A 22,763-nucleotide genomic window follows, 5' to 3' on the forward strand; every position below is an offset into this window, starting at 1 on the left:
ATTGTTTAAGATAGCAAGGGTATTTCTATCTGACAAGCAGATTTGTTTATAAAAGTGCCTGACAATGATAGGTTTGTTGAAATAGATAGCTTTGAATATGAATATAATTTCTGATGATCTGCTGTCTGCTCAATAATTGTTTTATATTTAATCTTTTATTTGCATGACAATGTAGCCAACCACTAAAATGACAGAAATATGGTATTAATTTAATTTGACATAATATTTACAGATCTAGCTAAGCTTCCTCATGATTATACACATATAATATGAGACATGCCAACATGCATACAAGAATGAAATGTCAAGCATAATCATTCTCTCCACGATAGAGGTCCAATTTCTGCAACATAAATTTATTATTACAGAGTATTACAGACTGGTTTTCTAAGGTTTTTGAAATACTAAATATGTGAAAGTTTTCTCTAGAAAGCAGAACAACATACAAGACATTCCTTGTTACCGAGATACTATTCAGTTGTTTTTTTATTCTATATCCCATAAATCTCAGCCATTATAGCTAATTGTGACTGCAGTTAAAATCTCAATAATGACTACAAGGAAGTAACTGCCCAACTCACTGTTGTTCAGTTCTAGGTAATTTCAACATTTCAGTGTATAAATTAAAATAAATGGATAATTCAAATATGTTTGATTAATTTATTTGATGAATATTCTGTCTTTAGAGTTCTCAAGCCATTAAGTCAGTGGTGAAATCTAAAATTTGTTACTACCGGTTCTGTGGGTGTGGCTGAGGGGGGGGAGGAATGTGACTGGGTGGGTGTGGCCATTTTTTTTTTTTTACTTTTAAAACCATTTTTTCTACAACCTCTTCGGCGATGGGATGCTTTCAAAAGGCTCTGATGATCTCAGCTGAGTTGCCTGATCGGCAGAAGCTTTTTAAAAAATTCAGCTTGGATCGTCAGAGGCATTTAAAAGAAAAAAAGGGTTTTTTTTCTTTTAAAAGCCTTTGACGATCCCAGCTGAGCCGCACGATCATCAGAGGCTTTTTTTTTTTACTTTTAAAAGCATTTTTTTGGCCGAAGAGGTTATAGAAAAAATGCTTTTAAAAGTAAAAAAAAAAAGCCTCTGATGATTGTGCGGCTCAACTGGGCAATGGGGGGGGGGGGCAGGAATTTTTGCTACCGGATCTCTGAACCACCCGCCTCCATCACTACCGGATCGGTCTGAACCAGGAGCATTTCACCCCTGCATTTAGTGTAAAAAACATTTATTGTGAAGGTCAGCTACTTTTACAATTTTCATTTATGGCCCTTAAAAGCTTTTGTGTGGATAAAAATCACTAAAACAGATCATAGCAGGCAGCAAGATCAGTATTCGAAAAACACATTATTCTATCTCGGGAGACTCAAGCAAGGGTCTGAAGAAAGGAATAGAGTGATCCAATCAATAAAGAGGAGAATGGGCTTAGTCTGAGCTGTCTGAAATATAGAGAAAGCTGGTTTAAAGACAAGAGAGGTGATTTAGAAGGTGTGTTCATAGGATTCGCCTTGTCTTATTAAGCATTTCTACCTTTTGGAAACTAGCTAATATGAAACAATATGATCAGAGAAACCAGGTGTTGCCTCAATTAAATCAAAAGCAACTACTTCTATTTCTGATAGTATTTGTTGTTTCCCTAATACATGAATTACAAAACATATATACAATGCCCTGATCAAGGTGAAAGTTTCTGCAGAGAGAATGCAGGTGAAGTTTTTGATTTCCCCATCTTCTCTTTGTTTGTGTTTCACATCTCCCCATTCACACAAAAAGAAATCGACAAGAGAGGGATGGATCCAGCCCAATTTTTTTGCAGGTAGTTGAGTTCAAGACAGCTGACTTCACTTTTATCCTCACTTCCAGATCTAGACAATACATAATGCCTAAGCAAAAGTAAAGATATAAAAAGAAAAAATGGCGTCTCACTACTTTCCATTTACCATTTTACATCCTGACTCTAAGCCTAGAAATGCCTGGATTTCCAGGACATGCAATACATTAATGGATTTGAATACATATCTTGGGAAAAGATAATAAGATCATAGTTAAAAGGTCTCTTGAACAGAGGGAAAATATGGCATGGGTATCTGTTTGTACAAATACCTAATAATGAAACAGAAACAGGGAGAGTATGCAGGATCCAAGCTGGATCGTTCACCGGAACTGGATTTAGTCTTCCAAGCTTTCGGACTCATGCCCTTCTTCAGGGTTCTCTCTTACCAGAATGTGAAACATTATGACAATGTGAGACATATTCTGGTAAGAGAGAAGTTCCCTGAAGATGGGTTCCAGCACAAGTCCGAAAGCTCGGAAGACAAAACCTCTATTCCCAGTGACTGACCCAGATTGGATCCTGCAACATTGTCCTGGGACATGTATATTTGCCTTCATTCATAGAGTATGTTTGTTTACAAATAAAACTGATTAACCCTAATCTATTGTTTTTTAAATTCTATTAAAAAAGTACAGACAACCTACAGTAATAGATTAATGCATGGTTTATTGAAACATATAGAACTAGATAATTCAAACACCACTTTTCTGTCAACCTAAGTACCGGTAGTTAGGTTCACAAGATACACATGTCCAAACCAAACAAACAATTTTATAACAAAACACTATGAGTGAATCAGGTCTAGGATTGTAAGGCACAATCCTAAATCACTGAGCTTAGTTGGGCTTGTTTTTGAATAGATACAAGCAGGCTCCATTTCAATGTTGTAATCCCATGCACAATTATCTGAGTAATCATGCATAAAATGGAAAATAATTGGAAATGCAGCTTACTGAGAATTACATTTTATCACACAATTGAAGAATAGTGTTCTTTTATAAACAACACTGTCAATAGGTTGAGGCTTTCAAACGTTTGACTAAGTTGTAAAGCATACATTATAGCTCATTCTAATTCTTTTTCTGGGGTTACTTGCCTATTGAAAGGCAATACTATACGAAAACAAATTATTTATCTTATAAGTGCAAATGCAAGGTTATCTCCTTGCTGGAGGACAAGGTGGGAGGAATTTTTAAGGCTCAACAAGAAAAGGAAAGGAAAGCAGATGTAGGTACTACACAAAGAGGTCTGTATCAAAGTCAGTAAAAAGAGAACGAGCACAAAAAATTGTCCAGTAACAGAGGCAGGAGAAAGAGGATGCCAAGGAAAAAAATTTCCGAAGAGAGTGGTGAATATTTGCAGGTATGCAGTATAAATAAACAAGGAGATGGCCCATGCAACAGAAATTGACCAACCACTTAAGGCTCTGAACGTGGAAGTCATGCACCATATACTTGAAGTAATTCTATCCAATCTTACAGAACAATTAAAGGAACTACCAATTCTGCAGGGATGAAGAGTGAATACACTGACAAGCTGCGAAGAAAAAGGAAAGGTATAGAAACAATGGAAAATGATTAATAAATAAGGAGAAATACGAATTGGTAGCTCAAACCCTATAGGAAAGGAGTCAGGAATGGCAAAACTTAGAATGAGATAATAAGGCATGGAAACCATAATATATGGGGTTGGGGATACATTTGAAATAAAGTAAGAGTGAAAGAGGCGGTTAGTTTGTTATGTTGTGAGACTACCTTATAGTGTTGTTAGTCTGTTTTATGACTATAAAGAGCATCCACAGAATCCCTGCCAAGTCTGTTTTTTAATCTTGCTTGTCTCCAAGGGCTGACACTAACCTAGTTCAGGATTGTTAAGAATACAGCAAGAATCCATTTTACTACTTTAAAGTAATTGAAGTTTCCAGTGACAGATGAATTATATCTTAAGGTGTTAAAGGTGCTGGCAGATAATTTTTGAGAACCACTGGAGAACAAATGGGATGTCAGAAGAATGGAGAATAGCAAACACGGTCCCAAAATATATTTGTATTAAAAAGGACCCAATAACTTACCAATTTAACATCTAACCCGAGCAAAGTATTGAAATATATTATGCTACCATTATCTGAATCCAGCATAGGTTTATCAACATCAACATTAACGAAGACTAGTTATCAGGTCGGACTCACATTGTCTTGATAAAGGACATGTTTTGGATGTGATGTACTTCTATCTCAGTAAAGTTTTCCACAAAGTCCAGGCTACATTCATAAAAGCCCTGTGTTCACTCCATGCAAGGTAATAATTTTTCTATGCGCTGTATTCCATATGGGACGTGGAGAAGCTAGAGCAGATTCAGAGGAAAGCTACTCAATAGGATAAGGATTTGGAAAACCCATTGCGAGGAGCAGCTAAGGGAAATAAGATGTTTAGCTAGAAAAAGAAAAGCAAAAGAAATAGGATACTGCTTTACCTATACAATATTTAAAAGGCTGTTACATGCAAAAGGAAGTGGGCCTCTTGTCTGTTGAAAATAAAGCCCGGTGGGGCTAAATTAAAACAAAGGACAGTCAAACTGAATATTAAAAGGAATCCAACAAGCAGTGGAACAGCTACCTAACAGCTTCCCTCCCTGAAATTTTCAAATGGAATCTAAATCAGGGGTCACCAACCTTTCAGACCTGAGGGACCACTAATTTTAAATCCCATGGACCACTAATATGAATCCAGCACGCCACTCGCTAAAGCGCTTGGACTCCCAGTGACGGGATGGGGTCCTTCAGGCACTTAACTTAGCCGCCTGGTTCTGCAACCTTAAACACTCAAAGAGCCATTTGGACCCGTTTCCCACAGAAAACAAATCTCTGAGATCTCTTATTCTCTCTCTCTGCCACAGAGGGGGATGAAAGAGATGCAGATTGCTGATACCTATTGCTTTGACCCGCCTGCACCGCAACCGTCCTCCTTGCTGCAACAGCACCATTACCTCATTCTGTGGGGCTGTGCTACTCCTTGCACATTGCCCTCCTGAAAAGTTGCAAGTTGCACGTACCTCCTCTACGGCGGAGATTTCCAGCCTCACCATGAGATGCCTGGCCGGTCCCATATTTCTGAGCTCTAGTCATTGGTCATCCTGGAGCAGTTACTCCACCTGGGTGAACTACAGACCATAAAAATTTTCTCGCAGACCACCAGTGGTCCACAGTCCACCGGTTGGTGACCTCTGATCTAGATGGTCACCTGTTGGGTATAATGGACTCATATCCTGAGAGGGGGGCGGGGGTAGGACCAGAAGACTTATAAGATGCCTTACAGTCTAGAGTTCTATAAAATAATAATGAGAGGAAAGTGATTTTGCTTTTCCTTCTTCAGCTTAGTCATTTCATTGCGATGTGAAGAAAGGTCATTCTGTTAATTTGGTTTTTTGAGTTCTATATCAAACTTGGTGTGACAGGAAAAAACTTGATTCTGCTATTTTAAATCAGTGCAGTTGGCTAATGCTCCAGAGTTTTACTGGAGAACTCAATTTAAATATGAAATCTGTTTCCAACAGCACAGAGCCCTGGAATGTCAAGAATGACCTATGAAGGCATTGTATGTTCCCTCACTTAAGAGATATTTGAGCTTATTCCTACACACCAGCAGTAAAGACTGAATTGTCAACACAGATGGTCAAAGAACTGTGAGTCCTTATATGTCACTTTTTAAAAAAAGCTTTCAGAGCGTGTGTCTTTTGGTGATTGCCTGGGCAAAACTCTGTAATTTCTTGGCAAGATTTCAGAAGTGGTCTGTCATTACTTTCTTCCTACGGGGTTGAGAGAGAGTGACTGACTCAAGTTCACCCAGCTGGCTTCATATTTAAGACAGGATTAGAACTTTTGGTCTCCTGGTTTCTAGCCTGGTGTTTTAACAATTACCAAACTGACTATTATATAGTAAAATTGATTCTCTTCTATACATTAAAGATATACACAGGTTGATCTTAGTTATGACGGTAATTGGAACTGGAACTTTCATCTCTAGTTCATGGAAAGTCATATGTCTACATTGCTTAGCGACAGCAATCATGGGACTCTCCCCAGTCGTTAGGCAAGGGTCTTGATTTCTCCCAGTCCCAAGCCTTAGTAAGGTAAAGGACCATATCCTCTTTAATTCCCTAACCTTAACCCTAACCCCCCCCATCAACCTCCCATCTCTGCCCTTTTGGTCGCCCTTCACTCCACTTGCCCTACTTCTCTGTACTTTAGAGAGCCTGCTGCCCTCCTACCCCCAGCTGATTTTGCCATCTTCTTCCTGTTGCTTACAAGGCATATCCAGGCTAATCATGTACAGCTTTCTTGCGAGGTGTAACTACCATTCCTTCAACATCACCCTAATTTCAATCTTGCTGAACAAATGATCGCTAAGCAAGGACTATATGTATATTCAATGTATATTAAAACATATATTGAACATATATGTTCTATGGCCTCCCAAGCAGTTGTGTCTTCTCTCTTTGGCAAATTTTCGCTTCCTGGAAAAAGCAGCTCCTTTTTATATCTGTTACTTTATCCAATGTTAATCATCAGGGATCACCAGAAAATCTTTTGTGTTTAGTGAACAAATAATCTGAAATCAAAATGTCTTTATTCACTATCAAAATTAATAAGCAATGCCTTAGTTATAAATTGAAAGATGATTGTTATTTCAAACTATTTGATAGTGTTGATGGTAATAATTAAGTTATTTTAGATAGTTTGAAATTTATAAAGGTTTTTATTGCTAACCCAAATTCAAAATCTTTTGGGCAGGTAAAACCAACAACACAAAACATATTATAAAAATTAATAGTAGTAATCAATTCACTAGTAGTATATTAAATAAAAAATAGATCCTCCCCCAACATGAATGCTAATAAAGTTAAAAAATCCCAAGGGGGGGGGTTGCCACGGGACCCTGGGACAGTACAACTGAAGAAGAGCCTGTAGTACAGTGGACTAAAGCACTGTTATTAACATCTGCTGCTTGCAATTACTGCAAGTTCAAATCTCACCAGGCTCAAGGTTGACTCAGCCTTCCATCCTTTCAAAGGTAGGTAATTTACCCAGATTTTTGGGGCAATAAGCTGACTTTGTATAAATATACAAAAGTATGAAGGCTATTGCTTAACGCATTGTAAGCCGCTGAGTCTCCGGAGAAGGGCAGCATATAAATTAAAGCAAAAGCAAAAAAAAAAATTGTAAACACATGCTGATTACCAAATGCTTGAATTTTGATCACCTGACCACAGGGATGTCTATGGAGAGTCTCAGCCATCCAGGTCATGGTTGTCCCAAAGTCAGCTGCCTCTTGAAAAAGCACCTTTGCAATGACCACAGGGATGCTACAGGGTTATAACTACAGGGTTAGAAGTACAAGGATCAGTCAAAAGGCATTTTTTTCAGTGCCATTGTAATTTTGAATGTTTGCTAAACAATGGTTATATAGGACTATCTTATAGTCAAATGTCACCACAGTTCAAAAGAAAAGTATAAAAATATGTGATTTATAAATGAGATGGTTAGAGGTTAAAGGAAGAAATATATATCTCATCTAATTTTACAAGAACTTTATAAACAAAGCTAGACCCTCTGCAGTTGCTCCTCTGTGATGAAATCCAATGACATTTAACATTTATATAATATATTTACATACCATTTCTCTTTTAAATGAATAAAGCCACAGTGTTCCTTTGTAAGACTCCTACTGTTTTGTAATGCTGCTTGGCAGTTCAAATCTACTGAAATGTCATGTTGTTGTTTTAGATTAGTTACTTCAATTAAAAAAATCTATTAACTGTTATCCTTGACAGCTGCATGGAACCCAAATTTTCAGAGACAATATGGAAACAAGTATCGGGGGATGGGGTGAGGGGACGAAGCAAGGATGGCATTTGCAGTTTATCTCACAAAAACATCCAGTTAGCCATTGCTTAAGATACTTTCAATAAATGGCTTTGATGTGTGAAGCAAGACAACTGTTTGTTTCTTTCTTGATAGCTAACATTTAAAAACCCCTGGTAATTTTACAGAGGTGGGCAAAGTCATGCCGTTTACAGAGCTGGAGCCATGTGAAGCATAATTTACTTAAAATGTTTAACCAGCTAAGGAATCAGATGTAAGGAAAAAATAAGTTTTCATTTATTACCCAGCCTGAATTGACTGCACAAACATCCAGATTATTATCTTGCTATTACAGTACTGTAATGATTGTAAGAATGCTACTGTAGCAGATGTATATTAGCATTAAAACCATATACATTTTTTTAAAAATGCACTGATGTTGCTGTACCACATGCCTCTTTATTACATTGTCAAGCCATGCATGCCATGCAGTTAAACTGGGCACATATTATAACACCATGTCTTGTCAGCAAAAATGTATCTTTGTTGCAATTTCACTTGTTATTTTATATGATATGCTTGGAAAGACTTTATATGTACGTACATCTTTCAGTTCCTGGGCCAACCTGAAGTACCAGCCAAACATCTCTGCACTGATGCAACCACTATGTATCATAAGGCAGCACAGTACTTGTTGGACTGCCATTCTTTTAGGCTAAAGTTTGTAAATATAGATAACACCCGTTAATAATCTGATTCCATGAAAGAATCCTTTAACACCCCCCCCCAAACCAAAAAAAACAGATGATTTGATTTGAAATTCTTGGGAGACTTCTCTGTTTTTACTTTGATTTAAACATGATGGCACTAGAAGTGTAATTAAAACCTAATTAAACAAAAATGGATGCAGCAGGCATCACAGTATAATGGGGAAGACTTTGGGTGAGAAAATAGTGAACTGACATCCCATGAAACCCTGGAGACATTACAGGACTGAAATCTGATTTGTGAAAGGAGAGAACTTGAGATCATCTGTGTGTATTTCAAAAAGCTGTTTTTGTTTAGGAGTGGACTGCAGGAACCTAGGTTTTTGTGATCAGCTTGCATACAGTTGAGAGCGGTGAGATTCACCAAACTCAAGGCCAACAAGGTAGCCTTTACAGATTCAAGGTTCACTCAAATCTCACTTCTTAAATCACTTGAATTTTTTTTAAAGACTGAATTTTCAGAAATGCAAGTTTTATTATAGTTGCTGAGTTTTTCTTCAACCCTTTGAGAAATTTTAAATACAAATGTAAGGTTTTATAAAATATATATATTTTATATATATATATATTATATATAAAATATATAACGCATTGTAAGCCGCCCTGAGTGTCCGGAGAAGGGCGGCATATAAATCAAATTATATATATATATATATATATATATATATATATATATATATATATATATGTATGTTTATGTAAGTTTTCACGGGTATGTATGTGTGTATAGTTAATATTTCGGGTTTCTTCCCATGTAATTGTGGATATATCCCTAAAAGGGTAGAAGCGACGTTTCGGCAGAATCCCATCTGCCATCATCAGGCTTATGCCAGTAGTCATTTTGCACTAACTGACGTTGGAATTTCAAATCTGGTGCTGGTATTCTGGGATGGCTCCACCTTTTCATTCTGATTGGTTGGGAGTCCCAGTATGTGTTTATTGGCTTGGCTTCGGGTGTATGGTCGGTTTTTCTCCACTAGGTGGCAGGGCTTTATCTTTGTGGCTGGTTTGAATATGATTTGGTTGGGATTTTTTTGTGCAATGTTTGGTCCATGTTCCACATATGGTGTCAAGATTCGTCTATCTATGAGAGCAGGTTTCCAAATAGTAGGCAGACGTGAAGTGTCATCCCGTTTATTCATGCAATATGGTCTTTTTTTCATTTCTATTGCTTCTCTGATTATCCTGCCATTGAGATGTTCTATTTTTGCAACTGTTTTTGTTTTATTAAAATTAATGTTGTGTCCTGTTGTATTTATATGTTGAACTAATGATGATGTGTGTTCTTGCTTTTGTATTGAGTTTTTGTGTTCCTCGATGCGCACACTCATTCTTCTGTTGGTCTGTCCAATGTATGTTGATGGGCAGGAAGCACATGGGATTTCATATATGCCTTGATCTTCTAATTCTATTTTGTCTTTGGGGTTTCTCAGAATGGACGATATCTTTCTATCTGTGCAAAATATGGTTTTGATGTTGTGTTTTTGTAGTACTTTGCTAATTTTATCTGTTGTTCCCCTTATGTAGGGCAAGATGGCTTTCCCATTGTTTTGTTCCTCTTGTTGTTTTTTATTCTGTCTTGGTGTTGTATGTTTGATCATATTGATGACTTTATTTCTACAGAACCCATTTGATGTCAGTACATTAGTTAGTGTATATAATTCAGTTTGTAAATGTGCTTCATCAGCCAGACGTTTAGTTCTTGTGGTTAATGTTTTGGCAACAGAGTTTATTTGTGCTGGATGGTGGTGTGATTTGGCGTTGAGATAGCGGTTCGTATGTGTCTTCTTTTGATAGATGGTATGTCCTAAGGTGCCATCAGATTTTTTATAAATTAATACATCGAGGAAAGGTAACTGGTTTTCTGATTCTATCTCCATGGTGAACTTTATTTTGGGATGGAGGCTGTTCAAATGTACTAAGAAGTTTTCCAATTTATCTCTTCCATGTGGCCAGATCACAAAGGTGTCATCAACGTATCTGAGCCATAATTTTGGTTTGTTAACAGTTTTTTCTAAGGCATTGGATTCGAATTCTTCCATGAAAAGATTAGCGATGACTGGTGATAATGGTGATCCCATTGGTGCACCTTCTACTTGTTTATATCTTTGTCCTCTGTGTATGAAATATGTGTTGGATAAACAATGTTCTGTTAAGTTTGTGATATGTTTTGGTAGTTGATATTTGTTTTTAATTGATGACAAGGCTTCTTTGACAGGTATTTGTGTGAATAGTGATACAACATCAAAGCTTACAAGAAGGTCACTTTCTTTTATGTGTTGCTTTTTTATTATTTGTATGAAATGGTATGAGTTCTGTACATATGAAGCAGCAGATTCTGCGTAAGGTTGAAGATGTTTTGCTAAATATCTGGCTAGATTTTGTAAAGGTGAGCCTATGGAACTTACTATGGGTCTGAGAGGTATTCCATACAACAGGACACAACATTAATTTTAATAAAACAAAAACAGTTGCAAAAATAGAACATCTCAATGGCAGGATAATCAGAGAAGCAATAGAAATGGAAAAAAGACCATATTGCATGAATAAACGGGATGACACTTCACGTCTGCCTACTATTTGGAAACCTGCTCTCATAGATAGACGAATCTTGACACCATATGTGGAACATGGACCAAACATTGCACAAAAAAATCCCAACCAAATCATATTCAAACCAGCCACAAAGATAAAGCCCTGCCACCTAGTGGAGAAAAACCGACCATACACCCGAAGCCAAGCCAATAAACACATACTGGGACTCCCAACCAATCAGAATGAAAAGGTGGAGCCATCCCAGAATACCAGCACCAGATTTGAAATTCCAACGTCAGTTAGTGCAAAATGACTACTGGCATAAGCCTGATGATGGCAGATGGGATTCTGCCGAAACGTCGCTTCTACCCTTTTAGGGATATATCCACAATTACACGGGAAGAAACCCGAAATATTAACTATACATACATACATACATACATACATACATACATACATACATATATACATATATATATATATATATATAAATGTCTTTTTTCCTTTTTCGTAGGCTTTTATGTAGGTAAAACCTGGCTAGAAAGAATATGTATATATATATATATATATATATATATATATATATATATATATATATATATATACACATACACACACACACATACATGTATATACATATACATATATATATACATTTGAACCTATGAATTAAAAAGAACAAAATAAAAATAAATATTTGACCTTTACAGAGAGGAGTCATAAAATATGGGTGTGGCTGGCTGAAGAAGTCTCATAAGACAGAAATAGTACTATCCCAGTCTCCCATAAGTCTCAGAACAGACAACACAAAATGTCCGATAGACATCACGATCTCCGGAATGTTTAAGTTTAAAAATTTTTATTTTAAAACTTGTGCTAAGCTTTCATCGACCCCTACCGACTTCGTCAAAATATAAAATCCCCATTGAGGAGCTGCTTGCTTTTATGTGATGCTGATCAATTTAGTCATTGCGCATGTAACAGGCCCACACCCTTGCCTTCCCCCTGTAATTATCTTTTTTTCTGCCTTAGTCATGCTGACCAATGACAATGCACTTTCCCCTGCCTCCTTCCCCATTGTGTGTTGCCTCTTTCTCTCCCTGGGGGTTAACGCAGGGTTATCAGGCATTGCTTTGAAGGTATTTCTCCCGGCTCTCTCTCCCTCATTGTTATGCCTTTCCCTTTTAGGCGCACATGTTGCCTCCTCTAAACCCATTTGTTTTACCCATGATCTTGTGATGGGTCTGCGTTGTTCTTCCTTACCCCCCCTATCTTCTTCATTCTGCTGTTTCCCTAACCTACTCTCTTGCCCTCTATCAGGGTTTATCACACCTTCATTGGGCCACTCTCCATGTCTAAAGGAGGAGATTTGTCCCCGATCTCCATTCAATTGCTCAGGTCATTACATAGGAGAAACATCAAAACAACTGAAAATGAGGGTGCATGAGCACAAACTAGCGGTTAGACATAAGGAACAGCGTTCCCAGATTTGGATGCATATGGAGGAGTATGGTCACGAGTTCAACTTCCAACAGACCGAAGTTGTTGCCCACAACGAAACAAAAGGAGGGCGCCTCTTGAAAGAAGCCTGATTCTCTAACAACAACTCCCTCAATAGACATATTGACATACCACCAGCATACCAGGCTTTACGGCACCAGGAAAGACTTAAGGAGGACCGATCCTCCTTAAGACTGAGTGGAGATCGGGGACAAATCTCCTCCTTTAGGCATGGAGAGTGGCCCAATGAAGGTGTGATAAACCCTGATAGAGGGCAAGAGAGTAGGTTAGGGAAACAGCAGAATGAGAAAGATAGGGGGGGGTAAGGAAGAACAACGCAGACCCATCACAAGATCATGGGTAAAACAAATGGGTTTAGAGGAGGCAACATGTGCGCCTAAAAGGGAAAGGCATAACAATGAGGGAGAGAGAGCAGGGAGAAATACCTTCAAAGCAATGCCTGATAACCCTGCGTTACCCCCCAGGGAGAGAAAGAAGCAACACACAATGGGGAAGGAGGCACGGGAAAGTGCATCGTCATTGGTCAGCATGACTAAGGCAGAAAAAAAGATAATTACAGGGGGAAGGCAAGGGTGTGAGCCTGTTACACGCGCAATGACTAAATTGATCAGCATCACATAAAAGCAAGCAGCTCCTCAATGGGGATTTTATACTCTGACGAAGTCGGTAGGGGCCGACGAAAGCTTAGCACAAGTTTTAAAATAAAAAATTTTAAACTTTTAAACGTTCCGGAGATCATGCATGCATGCTTTGGAATATAAATCAAAAGGGTGATTAAAGTATTGATTTCACAAAGTTTTAAGTGGATTGAGAGTCCACGTGGGCTTGAATTATTTAAAATTGGTTATAAGAATCCTTTCTGTGGGAAACTATTTACATCTTAAAAAAGAAAACTTTGAAGTTTGAAAACCTAGAAAACTTTGGTCACTAGGGAGCACCAGAAGGAAATGAATACATCAATGGATCTGTTGAACAGGATCTATAACTAATGGTCTTAGAAATTATTTTAAAGGTATCAGCTATTATAGATAAATCAGAGGGTGTCATGGAACAAGAACAAGTTTCACTGAATAAAACTAAACTGAATTTACTGTGAATTTAAAAACCATCATCTATAAGAGAGATAAAAAACATGAAATAGTTTATACAGAAAAAGATGCACTGTTGAATATACAAATGAAACCATGTCTTAACATTTAAAAAAGACAAATAGTAAACCAGAAAAGTGATGTGAATAACCTTTTTATATTGGGTTTACCAAAGGGGCTTGTTACCAGTGATTCTGTGAGAAGAGACAATGCAAATATGAAGAGTGACACTGATAAATTGTTTATACCGATTTACAAACAGGGTTTCGGAAAATTGCCAATGATTTTGTGAGAAAAGACAGAGTATAAAAAAAGTAGATGTTTGGACATTTATCAGAGAGCGCTAAAGATTCTTGTGACAAAGGGGAAAGAATACAAAATTGGTCAAGGTTAAAATAGGGTTGTTATTTGGGTAATATTTAATAGATTTATGTTGACTAGAACTGAATGATGATGTTTTAAAGGTTTTACTTACCTAAAGAGAAGAGACAGGAAGATTTGTTTAAACAGAAAATGAGATATAAATATAAATGTAAAAGAAAGAATTCAAAGTAAGTTTATTAGATATAGCTTATAATAGTTGTGTCATTATTTATGATAACCCTTAATGGACTTTTGCTGATTTAAAATGGGGTGATGAGGTTTTAAAGATTTGTTTATATAGAAATGGTTGGTTGTATTGAAAATTGTTAATGTTAACTATACTTTGGGGTTTTTTTGTGTTGTTTCTTTTTTTTCTGCACCTTTTAATTTTTTTATCTTTTAAAGTTTCTATTAGTTTTACATGTGTAATCCCTACTAAAAAATATTATAAAAATATATTGTAATTGGGTAATTGGTTACTGTATGTCAGTACACCAGAAATTCATGCCAGATGCATACCATATTAATATGCTAATGTTGCACACACAGGAACCGTCAACCTGATATAAACACAGACCGCAATTCAGTAGTAAGAAATGAGTTTGACACCCCTTCCCCTATTACATCTCATTCGAGGGGCAAATCTCAGACTTCATATTCGTAAGGTGGAGCAAATCTACTTATACCCAAAGGTGCTTTTTTCAAGAGACAACTGGACTTTCTGGTTTTTCTTTGAAGACGTTTCGCTTCTCATCCAAGAAGCTTCTTCAGCTCTGGAGCACTTCTTGGATAAGAAACGAAACATCTTCAAAGAAAAACCAGAAAGTCCAGTTGCCTCTTGAAAAAAGCACCTTTGGGACAACCAGGACCTGGATGACTGAGAATCTCCATAAAAATCTACTTATAGTTTTCACAGTAGTAAAATATAGTGTACTTCCAATATGGTTCAGTTTATCTGAATAGTCCCACGGGACATAAATTTCTCCTGGTTCATGCCCATCCCACCCCTCCACCTATGCATAACCTATTTGTTCCTATTACTCTTCCAATTAACGCATTAAGAAATCAAAATCTAAAGAATTTAAGGAAGCTGCAATACAGTAGCCCTGCTAATAAAGAAAAATCTTTCTTTTGATACAAGCTTCAGAAGTTCTACTGGACACCCATTTGTCCGGAATGCGAGAGGGTTTCTTGCTTGAGCAAGAGGTTAGACTAGAAGACCTTCAAGGTCCCTTCCAACCCTATTCTATGTTCCTTCCAGAAGACCCGCATTAACGTAGCTCTAGACAAGCGATTGCATCAGGATCTCCCCCTCTCTCGGAGGAGCATTAATAATAATTTTAAAAAAAAAGTCCAGAGCCCGCGGGAGTTACAGCAATACGAAGTGGGCCTTGCCGGGACTGAGCCGTTTGCCCCTCTGCCTTTCTTTCCGAGGAGCAGCGGGGTAGCCGGCGACAGTCCCGGGTTTGTCCTAGGAAGGAAAAGGGCGGTGCGGATTCCTCTTACCGACTCACAGCCGCGAGGCGCGGAGGGAGCGGAAGCGGCTGCCCCGCCGCGGGCTCCCCGCCTGCCTCGTCCCCCGCCTCCTCGGCTGTGACTGTCGTCGCCGCTGGTCTCCGCCGGCTTCTCCCTTCCGCCCGGCCGTCTCCGGTTGGGCCGGCCGCCTCCCCTTCGGGGCCGGCCGCTGCGGTCGGGCTGCATTGGAATCCCTTCGGGCGGCCGCGCTGCACGCGGCTGGACTTCACCGGGTTCGCGTGGATCTCCGCCTCCGCCGGAAAACAGGCCGCTGCAGGAACTGGAGGCCGCGTCAGCCGGGCCCGAAGGATGGGGGTCGCTGAACCCGCGCCAGGCGCTTCCCAGCCGCAGCTCTTCGCCTTGAGAAACGGACCCGAAAGAGGAATCCGCTGCGGGGCTGTTGCAAATGGATCGCTCGGCTACTTTTCTTAGAGAACAAATATAGAAAAGCTGATAAAACGGATCCAAGCCTAAATTCTTAATATTTAAATGGGCGTTATTCGATTTCTTAAAACATAATAAGATGTTATTATTAACTCCAGTGGTGATAAGTGGGTGCAACTATAAGCATGCATGTAGTCCTCGATTTACAACGGTTTAGTGGCCGTTCAAAGTTACGCTACTGAAAAAAGTGACTTATGACCATTTTTCACACTTAGGAATGTTTTAGCATCCCCGTGGTCATGTGATCAAAATTCAGAGGCTTGGCAACTGGTTCGTATTTATGACAGTTGCAGTGTCCCAGGGTCACATGATCCCCTTTTGCGACCTTCTGACAAGCAAAGTCAATGGGGAAGCCAGATTCAGTTAACAACGATGTTACTAATGTAGCAACTGCAATAATTCACTTAAAGAACTGTCACTAGAAAGGTCGTAAAATGGGACTAAACTCACTTAACGAATGTCTCACTTAACAACAGAAATTTTGGGCTCAGTTGCCGAGGACTACCTGTAATTTCCTTTTAAATACCTAACATGATAGAAAAGTAACTTACTTGTACCAGAGATCACAAATCTAATAATTCAGACAATGTGCTTTGTACTTCATAACAACAATGCAAAACTGTATCTTAATCAAGTTCTGGAGAAATACCCATAAAACCAATTTCTAGGCAATACAAAGTATACTAGCGTCCCAGGGTTGTCTAAGAATGGTTTTGTCAATATACAAACACACATAATATTTAATAGAGGAGTGTGAACTAAAGTTACGGCAAAATCAAAGCCCTGTGTTTGCATGGATATTGTATGCGGGTACAAAGGGTTGAGGCTGTGATGATAAAATTGAAACTACCTTCTTGACCCTTCCCCTTATGATTTTATACATCCTTAGGGATCCTTTATACATCCCCACATGCATTTAATCATACACAAAACATACCTTGACAACGTCTAAGGAGATTTTCAATCATCCAGGTCGTGGTTGTTCCAAAGGTGCTTCTGAAAAGGCAATTGTATTATCTTGGGTTTTTGTTTTTTTTAACATATTTTGCTTTTCATCAGTTTTTCATCACTGAAGAAGCTTCTTGGATGAGAAGTGAAATGTATTCAAAGAAAAAAAACAAAGTCCTTATAAAGCACCTTTGAGATACCCTGGCAACCTTTTGTTTCTGCCACAATTTCAGGATGTTGACTTCACCTGATACCCCAAGCCATGCATGGTACAAGAGAAAATGTCTGTCTGGTCAGTGTTAAATATTTTCCCTCTGGTTCCAACACATTTTTATTTCATCAACCAGTCTATCGAGATGACTTCAAGAAGATGGCCAGCTCCAATTGGCCAGTATAGGCTGTTGGATATAAACTCTTTTTTCTCTTAACTGTTCAGAGAGCCATTCTGGTCTCTTCTCTAACCCAGGAGTCTCCAACCCCCAGGCTGAGGGCCACTACTGCGCCCTGCCTATTTACAAATGGGTTGCGTGAGTGGTGGGCCAGCGTGTACATGCAGCTCAACTTGCACAAGCAGCAGGCCGGCATACGTGCTCATGCACGCACAGCTCACCTTGCACAAATCGAGCTATGCATGCATGCCCACACAAGCCAGCCCACCTCTCATGCAAGTTGAGCTGCATGCATAGCCCAGTTCCCCTCTTCCCCCCTCTACTGGGCCACCAAGCTGCAAAGATTGGGGACCGTCGCTCTAACCTATCAGAGTTTTTGAGCTGAACCAACCTTAATATTTTAATCTGTGTTGTATCATAACTGTTTATTGTATTTTTTTTTCTGTTCATATTTGATTTTTGGAGACTGAACACGTTGCTGCAGTTTTCTTGGCAAGATTTTTGCAGAAGGGGTTTGCCATTTCCTCCTCCTTAAACCTAAGAGAAAGTGACTGGTCCAAGGACACTCACCTGACTTTGTGCCTAAGGCTGGACTAGAACTCACAATCTCCCTGTTTCTAGTACAATGCTTTAACCACTATACCAAACTGGCTCTTGTTGCATTATTTGTTACACTTCACGTTGTTCTTTTTTGACGATAACATAATTCAATTTCTTCTGGCCCAGCACCCTTTTTGGCCTTATTCTCTCTTTGTAGTATTTTCTCTGTTAAATGTCATCTTTAGTTTCTTTTATTAGCTTGTCAGATCCAATTTCTATTCCTGTTTTTAAAGGCTCCTTGAAGACTTATTTCAGTTCCAAAAATATGTTTGCAGTATAATAGGACCATACTATCTTATATGCAGTGAAGTGAAGTGCAGAAAGAATGCTATCTGAGTCATCACATACCAGATCTGGAGATTGACATCTGAATATATCTCAGGTTGCTATGAGCTGGTGCCTTCTAGGTTGTGGAGCATGTCTTTCATTCTGTTGGCTGTGGATAATGGATGTTTTAGTTCAAAGTGCTTGAGCAACACCAGCCTGGGGAGTCCATCAGTGCATCTCTCAAAATATTATTTTAGTTCATACTATTTTGTTATTACACTTTGTTAATACAGATACCCTGTTTTCCCCAAAATAAGACATCCCCTGATAATAAGCCCAATTCGGATTTTGAGCGCATGGCAATAAGGCCAAGCACTTATTTCAGGGTTTAAAAAAATATAAGACAGGGTCCTATTTTCAGGGAAACATGGTACATAGCTGGCATCCAAAACCATCATCTGTGATCAGAAGTTGAAACTCTAGTACTCTGGTCGGGCCAACTGCTGGAACATTCTGACCTTTATATCTTTAAACATTTTTATTCAGATGGAAGATGTTAGCAGTACAATGGAACTGAGTTTAGTTTCCATTTTAATTTTCCATAGTACGCTTAATCTAACTTTGAGTTGGCAAATTGTGGCAAATTATCATGGAAATTAGATTCAGTTGCCTAGTGCTACTGAAGTTGCTTTTGATATTCTTCAGTAAAGTTAGCACCAATACCCCATACAATGGTGTGCTGTCAAGCAGCTCTAACATGGAGACCTTGCAAAGTGGGAATCAAAACTGTATAAATACTCCTAAATGTACACCGAGAGCATATGCACCAAGACAAATTCCTTGTGTGTCCAATCATACTTGGCCAATAGAGAATTCAATTCAATTCAATTCAATTCTATTCAATTCTATTCTATTCTATTCTATTCTATTCTATTCTATTCTATTCTATTCTATTCTATTCTATTCTGTTTGTTCTTTAGATAAATTCTGAAATTCAACATGATCTGCAGTTCATAGCCTGCATATAAAATGGCTAAATAGTAAAATAGTGCAATAAAGTTGTTATAAAACAGTTTTGTTTAATAAACTGAAGAATAAGATACACTTGGCTTACTTGTTTGCATAACACTAAGCTAGATATGAATATGCCATCAGAAACCATGTTGTTTCTTCATTATTTGGTAGCCACAAAGAAGCACTTTTATTGGGAGACAGTGAATATGCAAAGAGATTAGGTTAAAGCTACCTTTTCCAGTGGTGACAATACAAACCGTGTGTATCACTTTTAACAGACTCTGACAGATACTTTATTTGTAAAGGTGGTGTAATAGGGTGGGGTTTAATCAATTTTTAATCAGGAAAGAAGAAATACAACTTACATTTAACAGTAATTAACATTTTAAGATCATCACACATCCCTGCTCTAGACTAACTTGTAAAACACAGCAGTCTGAGAGCAGAGGAGATATCTTGGTCAGGTTCAGTTCAATCCAGGTTTGTTGCATATATCCCAATGTCTTTTTGTTTGTTTGTTTGAAGCAGATACATGCATGGTTGAACTTAAACATTAATTTTGTATTTTGAAATCTTCCTTTATAAATTACCTGATTGCTTGTAGCAAGAAAGCATTATAAAATGGTTTTTCAAGCCTTTCTTGTCAAATAAGTCATTATAAAACCATGTTGACTGGATATTAATAAAGACTATGGCTTTCATTATTAATTCCTGTTTAGCAAGGCTTTTTCTCACTGTTAGTGAATGTATATTCTTGTAACAGTCAAAAAAGCCTTATTAAACAGGAATTAATAATGAAATCCATAGTCTTTATTAATATCCAGTCAACATTGTTTTATAATGACTTACTTGACAAGAAAGGCTTGAAAAACTATTTTTATTCTATTCTATATTAATTAGAATTACATTGTTACATACAATGTTCTGTAAAAGGTACCTACATATTCCAAGTCAATGTGACTTGATTGAATAAAAGCTACCACTGAGCATTAATTGCATCTGTTGACTGAATACATGCAAAGATACTTACATTGAGGTTCTGCAAACCACTCAGAGAAACACTTTCTGAGGCAGCCAAAAGGCTCCTCTGAACTCATTGCTCAAGACACTGAGGATGTGTATCATGTTGGAGGCTTAGCTCAGCCACTTCAAAGGCCTTCCCACATCATTTGAGCATGAATATGAAACCTCCAATAATACTTCCACCTGGATTGCTGCTGAAGAGTAGGTGGAAAGCAGCCATTCAAAGGGGGTAAGTTAAGCAAGATGTGATAGATTGAACAGCAGATTGGGAAGGGCAGTTGAGTTGCATTGCTTCAAAAGATTCATGTATCCTTCTTTTAAAATACCTTTGAAATTTGATGAAACCCACAATTGAAATCGAACAACAGATTGTTTTCTAATGCTAAATTCATTTGGCAGGTGCCCTTCATTTTATGATTTTTTTCTCTGTTTGTCATTTAAAGGATATCTTCAAATTACAGATGAAGTACCTAGAGCAAATTAAAAGACGCTGATGCTAATCCACCACAAAAAAGAATGGAAGACAAGTTACACAGCAACTTGACCATCACCAATGGTTCAACTTCTAGCCAAAAACCACTTGAAGGCCATAATCTTTGGGAAGTAATCACCATCGCTACTGTAACGGCCATCTTAAGTTTGATAACCATTGTGGGAAATGTTCTGGTAATAATATCATTCAAAGTCAACAGCCAGCTCAAAACAGTGAACAATTATTATTTGCTCAGTCTCGCCTGTGCAGACCTTATAATTGGAATATTTTCTATGAATCTTTATACATCATACATATTAATAGGGCACTGGTCTCTTGGAATTTTGGCATGTGATTTATGGTTAGCACTCGATTATGTAGCTAGTAATGCTTCAGTAATGAATTTGTTAGTTATCAGTTTTGACCGATATTTTTCTATTACACGTCCTTTAACCTATAGAGCTAAACGCACACCCAAAAGAGCTGGGATTATGATTGGTTTGGCTTGGCTGATTTCTTTCATTCTGTGGGCACCTGTAATCTTATGCTGGCAGTACCTTGTAGGGGAGCGAACTGTTCCACCTGGAGAATGTCAAATCCAATTTTTGTACGAGCCTATTGTTACCTTTGGTACCGCAATTGCTGCTTTCTATATCCCGGTTTCAGTGATGACTATTTTATATTGCCGCATTTACAAAGAGACTGAAAAACGAACCAAGGATCTAGCTGAGCTTCAGGGCTCCAGTTCTGTGACTGAGTTTGAAACAATAAAGCCTCAGAAAACATTGCTGAAGTCTTGTTTTAGCTGCAGGCAACAAAATTTGACCAAAAGAGACCAATCTCAGGCTTCGTGGTCTTCATCCAGTCGAAGTACTTCTGCCACAGCAAAAGCATCTCAGATTCAAAACACTTGCCAAGATTGGTCGAGGGCAGAGCAGCTGACCACTTGCAGCAGCTATGCCTCATCTGAAGAAGAGGAAAAATGCCCGCCTGATCCAGTCTTTCAAGTAGCCTATAAAACCCCTGTAAAAGGGAAGGTTGATGAGCAAAAAGAAGAGAAAAAGGAAGCTTTTATCAAAGACCAACATGAGGAGAATGACTATGACACCCAGAAATATTTTCTAACCCCAACCAAAAGTCAGGTGCAAAAAAGTAATAAATGTGTAGCTTATAAGTTCCGGTTGGTGGTTAAAGCTGGTGGTGCTTCAGAAACTAACAATGGTTGCCGAAAAGTCAAAATCACTCCTTGTTCTGCCAGTTTATCCAAAGACGCTTCCATCAAAAATATGGATCCTAATCTAAGTAATCAAATTACTAAAAGAAAAAGAATGGTTCTTATAAAAGAACGTAAAGCAGCCCAGACTCTAAGTGCTATTCTTCTAGCTTTTATAATTACCTGGACCCCCTACAACATAATGGTATTGGTTTCCACATTCTGCTCATATTGCATTCCTCCAACATTGTGGCATCTTGGCTATTGGTTGTGCTACGTAAACAGTACTGTAAACCCAATTTGTTATGCCTTGTGTAACAAAACATTCAGAAAAACCTTTAAGTTGTTGCTCTTCTGTCAATGGAAGAAGAAAAAAATGGAAGAAAAATTATATTGGCAGGGTAATACAAAGCTGCCTTAAATTAAAATGAAGTAGCTGAAAGATAATGATCTTGGCCAGAGAGTGTATATTAGCTATAGGTCTTTATTTGTAAAGTTGTTGTTTTGTGTGTGGGAAGCAAAAGAAGCAACATTTCTATGATATATGATTATGAAGAAAGCAGTCACAATGTGGAACATTTCTGTAATTGGAACTATTGAAAGGAGCATTTTGAGTGTTGTTATCAGGACGTTTGGTCTCACGTTTCTGCTCTATAATGGCAGAACACAGGACCTTAATAATTGGTCATTGAATAGATCCATCAATGTATTTGGTTCACATTCTTGCAGAGTAATATTATGCCGTCTTAAATATTTTTCCGGAACTTTTTCAAGTTAAATTATAGATCTGCAACATACTCAAGTTAGCACTGTTTCCCTTGCAAAGTTATCTACTAATTGAATGAAGGCAAAGAAAATGAATAGTATATCTGTAGCCCATGATAAATGATTGAAATTGATTTTTGAA

The 22,763-nt window shown here is 38.1% G+C and overlaps 2 protein-coding genes across 6 annotated transcripts in view; one reads left to right on the forward strand and one right to left on the reverse strand.

The window, feature by feature from the left end:
- AVEN (apoptosis and caspase activation inhibitor) overlaps positions 1-16,157 on the reverse strand; it is a 156,470-nt gene extending 140,313 nt beyond the window's left edge. Inside the window, exon 1 of one of the 5 annotated variants that reach the window (XM_034418662.2) lies at positions 15,478-16,157. In XM_034418662.2, the coding sequence (XP_034274553.2) occupies positions 15,478-15,672 (195 nt within the window). In that variant the 5' untranslated portion in view covers positions 15,673-16,157. Of the gene's footprint in view, positions 1-7,095; positions 7,208-15,477 lie in introns of those variants that run through there. The other 4 variants (XM_087875474.1, XM_087875490.1, XM_087875482.1 and 1 more) reach the window with 4 other exon arrangements.
- CHRM5 (cholinergic receptor muscarinic 5) overlaps positions 1-22,378 on the forward strand; it is a 76,629-nt gene extending 54,251 nt beyond the window's left edge. The window contains exon 2 of the mRNA XM_034417904.3: positions 20,615-22,378. Coding sequence (XP_034273795.1) covers positions 20,688-22,277 — 1,590 coding nt within the window. The 5' untranslated portion in view covers positions 20,615-20,687 and the 3' untranslated portion in view covers positions 22,278-22,378. The remainder of the gene's footprint in view (positions 1-20,614) is intronic.
- Positions 22,379-22,763: the final 385 nt, after the last annotated feature.

Source organism: Pantherophis guttatus, chromosome 1, assembly GCF_059756535.1.
Source record: "Pantherophis guttatus breed Tessera chromosome 1, ASM5975653v1, whole genome shotgun sequence".
Lineage (NCBI taxonomy): Eukaryota > Metazoa > Chordata > Lepidosauria > Squamata > Colubridae > Pantherophis > Pantherophis guttatus.